The 7,542-nt window shown below is 40.0% G+C and overlaps 1 protein-coding gene across 1 annotated transcript; it reads left to right on the forward strand.

The window, feature by feature from the left end:
* The first annotated feature begins 294 nt into the window (after positions 1-294).
* Positions 295-7,318, forward strand: LOC121653268 (interferon-induced protein with tetratricopeptide repeats 1-like). Its single transcript, XM_042006623.1, has 2 exons — positions 295-436; positions 5,036-7,318. The coding sequence occupies exons 1-2, from the start codon at positions 432-434 to the stop codon at positions 6,339-6,341; spliced, it is 1,311 nt and encodes a 436-aa protein (XP_041862557.1). The 5' UTR covers positions 295-431; the 3' UTR covers positions 6,342-7,318.
* The last annotated feature ends 224 nt before the right edge of the window (positions 7,319-7,542 follow it).

Below are 7,542 nucleotides of genomic sequence, written 5' to 3' on the forward strand. Positions count from 1 at the left end.
TCCTGGTATGATGTTTTATGATAATCAAAGTGTAACTGTAAAATCTGCTTAAGGAATTTGCCCCACGCTTGTTCCTTTTGTGTTCAGTTTCCATTTCTGGGAAAACGAGACTTTAAGTTCGCCTGAACCTCCGCGACGTCGCTTCGTTTGGTCGCACGAACCTGCGCTCAGAGCGACTAACTTTATACTGCAATTTCCCTCAACGTCGTGTTTTATTTTCTCTCTGTTTACATGTCATTTCCCCAGTTCATCCTTTAAACTCGTCCAGACGAGTCTGCGCCTCGATGGTGAGCTCGCGTTTCCTGTGTTCGCGCGACAAAGCTCCGCCTATAAAACGCCGTCAGACAGCCTCAGATTATCACACACGTTGGAGAAGCTCCTGGGTGTAAGAGCTACATAAAAGAATTACATTCACAGAAAACGGCTACACGATGAGGTTAGTAGCATATTTGATAAAGTTTTTTATTAATTTCTTGTTTATTTAACCATCTTTCCTCCTTTTTTTAAACAAATTTTTATCCATCAGATTACCTCCTTTATTCCCTTCCTTTTCCCTTACTGTCCTTTCAGTCCTTTCATTCATCTTTATTTATGTGATATGTTTCATGTCTTGCCTACCTTCCTTCTTACCATCCTTATCTCTGTCTGTCTTTTCAGTTTTTCCTTATGAGATAAAACTGTGCAGAAGCTGAAATCCTCTGTTAAACACCTCACTTTAAAACCAGATGGTCTTCTCAGCGTTATCACCAACATTTATATCTGGGATTAAATTGTCAAGTCTTTTTGCGATTATTACACTGTAGAGTCTAAGTTTAAGACTGATATTGATCTGTATGAGCTTGCAGTTTCTCAACAGAGATCGTTGCCTGGTTTCAGGGCTGCTGCTAAGCAAGTTGGGTGCCCTAAGCACAACTGCTATATATATATATATATATATATATATATATATATATATATATATATCCTCCTGACTACCAGAAAAAAATTTTTTCCGACTGTTTGAAGGGTAATGAGAAAACTCCTTCTTCTTAATTGAAAAATACAGAACAAAATTCAGGAAATAGCTACAAATGTCCACTACAGAAGACAATTCTCAAACTTATGTTGTGGTAAAATGTTGTTATATTCATTTAGAAAATGGTTTAATGTGTTCTCAAGAGATATCATAAAGAAATATTACAATAATACTTCAGGACTACATTTGCACAAAAAGAAGTTATGCACTTACTTTTCCTCTTCTTATGAAATGTGATTGTGGTAATGATGCCATTTTCCTTGAGGAAAAACAGGATGTTCCCAAAGCCCCACCCCTATAAATGTGGTATATTCAGCTTTACAAATGTCCTCCACAGAGGACAAATTTATACTGGTAGTCAGGAGGGTATATATATATGTGTGTGTGTGTGTGATTGTTGAGGTTCATTTCAGATAAATATATCATTTCTACTGATACCCACTAACATCAGAACCATATGCATAAAATGCTATTAAATTTAAAAAGAAAAAGAAAAATCTAAACTTTGTGAAGAGAGAGACTTTCTTATAAAAGAATCTGCTATTTGCACTAACAGCCAGAATAACGGGCAGAAATAGAAATAAAATTGACCTAAATTGAGAAAATTATTCCCAGTGATGCACAGTTTTATATTCTCCTGGAGTTCTTGTTGTTTATTTTGTGGATGCAGGTGATGTGACAGAAATACTTTCAGATAAAAAGAAGAGCTCCGGACATCAGCTAGATGTATAAAAAACGATGGTTTATTACAAAAAGCGACATCTTAAACAGATATGCATCTCCGTGAGGTCTCTGGCCAACTTTGAGAATCCCCCTGAAAACATGTGTAAGGCATCCTTATATATGTTTCAAAGACATTCCTGAAGTCCTGAAGTGACCAATCCTGTGAAAACACATATGTGTGTTGGGCTAAATCCGGTCTTCAGGGCACCTAAGACCCTAAGAACCTTATATGGTAAAACCTCTGTCAGCCTTAAATCAACACAATTCACTACTCTTAGCAAATTGCAGTCTGGTTAAACTGTATCCCAGAATTATCCTAATCTATGTCATTTTAATTAAGTCTAACTGTATAAAGCTGAGCATAAGATACTTCATTCTCAAAGTAGAGTTTCAGATGTAGCCCAAGACCAGTAGCGCCAGTTTCCGCATTATGACACCAGTATCACAAAATCACAGCATAGAACTGTGAGATGAGAAAATCTTAATAAATTCATTTAAAGAAACTAATGCCACCAAACATCAAACATAATAAAAATAAAATTACCACAACCATAAAGACAAAATGGAAAATAAAACAAAAGACAACATCTGAGCTCCATCCGGAGTCAGGTCACGGGGACAGCTGCCTCAGCAGGGAAACCCAGACTGCCCTCTCCCAGGCCACATTCACCAGCTCATCCGGGGGGATCCCGAGGCGTTCCCAGGCCAGCCGTCCAGCGTGTCCTGGGTCTTCCCCTGGGTGTCCCCGGGGCCTCTTTCTGGTGGGACATTCCCGGAACACCTCACCAGGGAGGCGTCCAGGAGGCATCCTGACCAGATGCCCGAGCCACCTCATCTGGCTCCTCTCGATGTGGAGGAGCAGCGACTCTACTCTGAGCCCCTCCATATGGATGAGCTAAAGCTAACCGTATTCACCAAGCAGCAGCTTGAAATGAAAACTACAAGAAGAAAAAACTCACCACAAACGAACATGACCAAATCTGCCTGTGCCAGTTTCCAGTACCGGTGGACCGTTAATGAGCATGAGAAATGTTACAGTAAGGCTAATCATTAATTAGCATTAGCAAAGCGGCAACCTTCGTGTGGCTTTTTAGCTTTTCCTTCAGTCGGCACCAAATGGTTGACTAATATTCACCCTCGTCCTGCTTTGTTTTTGGTCCACTTTAATTTGAGAAATGTAACGGGTAGATGCCATTTCTAGACAGCGCTATCGATCTGGCAACTCTGGAGCTCCGCCTCTCGTGACATCAACTGACTAATTCTATTGGCTTAGAATCCTTTAGTGTAGACGTTGGCATTGCAACCAAATGTAAATATTTATATACTTTGGACCTGTCAAAATTTTATTCTGCACCCATTTAGACATTCTATTGATGTATTATTTTTGAAAAAAAATAATTTTTTTGATGAAAAAGTTGTAGCTATCACCTTTAACCCCTTAAAAAATCCATGAATATCAAACATTACAGAAATTTTATGCCACCATTTAACAAGCATGTTTTTAATGTACTTGTTTTGGTCGCTCATTCGTCACCGTTTTGTGCAAAATGAATTCTGGGAGAAAAGAGGCCACAAAGGATGAGCCACCAGCAGCCTTCATTTGAGGCCAAACGAAGGGCGGATTTGTAGGGTGGAGTCAGAGGCTCCTTCGTATTAGGTGCTTGGCGCCACGATGACGTATGTAGCCGACGAATCCGCACTTCGAAGTGTGCAGACCCTGAATTGGGACACATCTTACATGTTTAGTGACATTCTTTAAATGTCACTACTACAATAACAGAATATTTGTATCTCAGCTGAAGTGATTCTGTAACCATGGTAACAATGTTAACATGACAGTTAGGTGTAATATGTCCCAGTCTGTTACAATATGAACTATGTTGGCCCACATAAACAATACAAAACTAACATTGTAGCCGTTGATGTGGTTGCTTTCACAGTGGGATCACTAATTTGGATTTTACTTTACAAAACAACTTTGTGGTACAACAAAAATAATCAGGCTACAATTAACTTCCATGTAAAACAACTTTACTCCAACATTTTCCACACAAGAGGATTTTAGTAATGCAAAAAAAACTCACAAGAATAATTAAAAATAAATACGTACCTATATAAAATCTACTATACAAGCTTATATTAAACAGAAAAAAAATACAAGAAAAATATAAATACCAACAGAGTAAATGTTTTAGAGTGAACTCAGCATTTGTTTCTGATCAATACTTTCTACCCATAGATGCATTCATGTGATGAAGCGTGTTGGGCATCAGTCTCCCATGACGGCACACATGTGAAGGCAGCATTTGTAGATAAGAAAAGAACATCTTACAACTACGACTTAGTTCTCAGCGTTCATTTAAAAGAGCCGTTCAAAAGAATCGATCGAGGTTCGCTTGTTTTTCGCTTGTCGTCAGACCCTGATGTTGAGTCCGCTTCCTTTGTGAATTCTCTCTGTGGTTCTCTCACAGCTGTCCACAAAGCAATAACCCCTGGATGTGGAACGGAAACGTGAATACAGCAGTCCTTTTTATCAGGAACTAGTGTCCACAGCCCCGTTTCCTTGGTTACCGCAGCGTCCGAACTGGCACGCCCCTACCACACATGCGCACGACTTTACTTGACATAGAGACGTGATAATGCTCCTGAATAACTAAAGAAATATGTACATAAAATATATAAACAGGAGAAATGGAGACTCAACATGCAGCATAGAGGAGAAAGTAACTGTTATATTAGAGTTATAACAGCAAGTAGCTGTTATATTACTCTTTATTTCTATTTATTTATTTATTTTTCAAATAATCTGCTGGCCTAATTTAAATAAATTTGTGTTGAAAAACTACATTTTTTCTTTGAGTTTATTTGATATTTCCTACAACATTGTGGTCAAATTTAATTATAAGGATATCAATGGGAAAATGTTTAAGAATGTTCTTTTACAAAAGTAACTAAAAAGTTACTTTTAACTTCACACCAAGTTATCAACAAAGTAACTGAGTTACTTTTTGAATGAAGCACGTAATAACTGTAACTAGTTACTTTTTTCAGTTACTAGCACAACACTGTTAGCAGCTGTGCTTAGAGGCCACCCAGATGATGGCAGCGGCTCTGATCTCACACATCAGTGTATCTGGTACATCCGTAATGCACCATCAGGTCGTGTTAATCGATACTTATAATTATTTTCTCTTGATGCCTTTTTAATGCTCCTTACTCCAGTTTGTTCTGAAAGTGTCAGAGCAGATTATATCAACCCTCTGATGATTAATGTTTGTCTTTTAAAATGTTTTTCAGTGCTGCTCAGAGTCAGTCCAAACTGGAGTCCCTGGAGTGTCACTTCACCTGGAATCTGGATGCCAACAGGTCCAAACTGTTCCGTGTCAGGGACGCACTGGTGGACATCGGCACTGATGGTGGAAACATCTGGCTGGGTCACATCTACAACCTGCAGGGGTTCATCCATTACAAGCTGGGCTTCATTGAAGAGGCCCGGGACTTCTTCAGCAGGGCCACTGAGACCTTCCACCAGCTGGGAGATGCAGATGAGGGTCCCTGGTTGGTGGTGAACTACGGGAACCTGGCATGGCTGCACCAACATCTGGGTGAAGACAGTCAGAGCCAAAGGTACCTGTCAAAGCTGGACACCCTGATGGAGAAACACCCGCCTCCAATCCAGGATGAGCTCCACCCAGAGGTGTGTGCTGAGAAGGCCTGGACCCTGATGAAGTTTGACAAAGACAAGAAGCTGCAGGCTGCAGATTACTTCCAGAGAGCCGTCAGGATGAAGCCAGAGATGGTGTCATGGCAGACCAGCCGTGTGCTGGCGTTGGTGGGTGCTTATAAACACAGTGACACAGACCAGGATGTTGGCATGTTGGAGGAAATGAGAATGGCCCGAGAGGAGGATCCAGACAACCTGTACCTTGCTGCTGTCGACCTGCTGCTAAGAGCCAAGAGAAGAGAGCAAATCAAAGATGAAGCAGATGAGCTGGAAGAAAAGATTTTAATGAATCCTGTCAGCAGCTACAGCGGCATCAAAACCCTGATGAGGGTGTACAGGCAGCTCGACTGCTATGATGAGGCCATTGACCTGGCAGAAAAGGCCCTGAAGAAGCATCCAGATGAGCGATACCTGAAGAGGTGTGCTGCCCTCAGCTACAGATGGAGGATAGTTTTTTATAAAGAAAGTCGTCCAAGTGAAAGTATGATCAGCAGAGCCATCAGTCTGCATGAGGAGGTGGTCTCTCTTTACCCTGATTCCTCTCTCATAAAGGAGGTTGACCTCGCAAACATGTATGCTAAGTCTGGTCATGGCCTGATGAAAGCAGAGCAGATGTATCAGGAGATGATGAAGAGAGATCTGGAACCTGAAGACAAGCAGATGCTCTATCACTGCTACGCAAAATACTTACACTTTGATCGAAAGGAGGGTCAGAAGTCGATTAAGTATCACATGAAGGCAGCAGAGATACCTCATCAGTCCTTCTTCCGGCAGAACAGCATCAACTCGCTGCAGAGGATCAGCGAACGAGGCAGAAACAGAATGTGCAGAGAGATCCAGGAGTTTCTAGAAAACCTGCCAGATTCTGAGTCTGTGTGAGTTCCTGATAACACAGGCTGCACATCTGTGTGTTAACAGCTGCTTTAGGTTTTTATAGAGATAATATTATATCAGCATCATGAAGGAATTTTTATCTAACGCTAACTTGCTTTTAAACCCTCTAAGTGCCAAATTCGCAAAATCTATCTATCAGCATCTTTGATTCTGGAGGGGATTATGTGCCTCCTGAGGATGATGATTGGTCATCTAGCGACAGTAAAAGTGATGCTTCTGTTATAAATCATGCCGCATCCGTTCATAAAAATAACATATCTAAATCAGAACAAGTGGGAGATGTGAACTCTGAGACTTTACCTAACTGAGGTCAGAGGCAGAATTCCAAAATTTATGAGATTTTCTGTATGTGCTCGATGCAGCAGGAGTGGAAAAGAGGGGTGTATCAGACAATTTGATGGGACAACTGGGGATTTTGGAAACTAAGATTTGATAAATACCAAACTGAATGATTTCATATATTTATAGTGATAGTTCATAGTGAAAGTTATGGAATTTATTACGCTTCCAACCTTTGATGATACAGTATGAAATTAAATGAGTAATTTTACTGCCATCATAAACTCTGGTTCATTTTCAACATTTTCACTCCTTTACAGTCTGCCTTGAAAACTTTAAAAACTCTGGCACCTAAAGGGTTAAAAGGTCAAAACCTGTTTATAAGTTATTCCGTATATTTGTGGTGTCTTTTTTCTTTATGCTTTATCTATTATACAGTAGATAATCTTTGCTGTGGTGTCTTTGGTTAACCAGATTTAATTAGAACAATGAATGCTGCATTTAAGCTGTAAAAGCCTTATCTAATATCTTATATGCAAAAGTAAACATGCATGACTTTTTTATGTTCCTCCACATGTATGAATATCTCATATTAAATGTGAGCTGATAGCTGTTTATGTCACAGTCTGCAGGATTTCTGTCTTGTTTTAATCAACTGATATTAAATATTCGGGTTAATTTTGGTTTGCTGGTCTTCTTTGTTCATCTTTTGTTGCACATTTAGATTTATGTCTTGTTCCTTAAATATTAAGTTCAGTTTATAGTTCTTGATATTAGTTTGTTTCAAATTCTTATTTATTATCCCAAAATGTCCTGAGTTGCCTCAGAAAAGCCTTCCCTGCAGGTGGTGAGCCCACTCAGAGGGGGCAGCTTGTGGCTTTTCCAGGCGGGGCCCAGCCAGGCGGAT

This window comes from Melanotaenia boesemani, chromosome 14 (genome assembly GCF_017639745.1).
Source record: "Melanotaenia boesemani isolate fMelBoe1 chromosome 14, fMelBoe1.pri, whole genome shotgun sequence".
Taxonomy (NCBI): Eukaryota; Metazoa; Chordata; class Actinopteri; order Atheriniformes; family Melanotaeniidae; genus Melanotaenia; species Melanotaenia boesemani.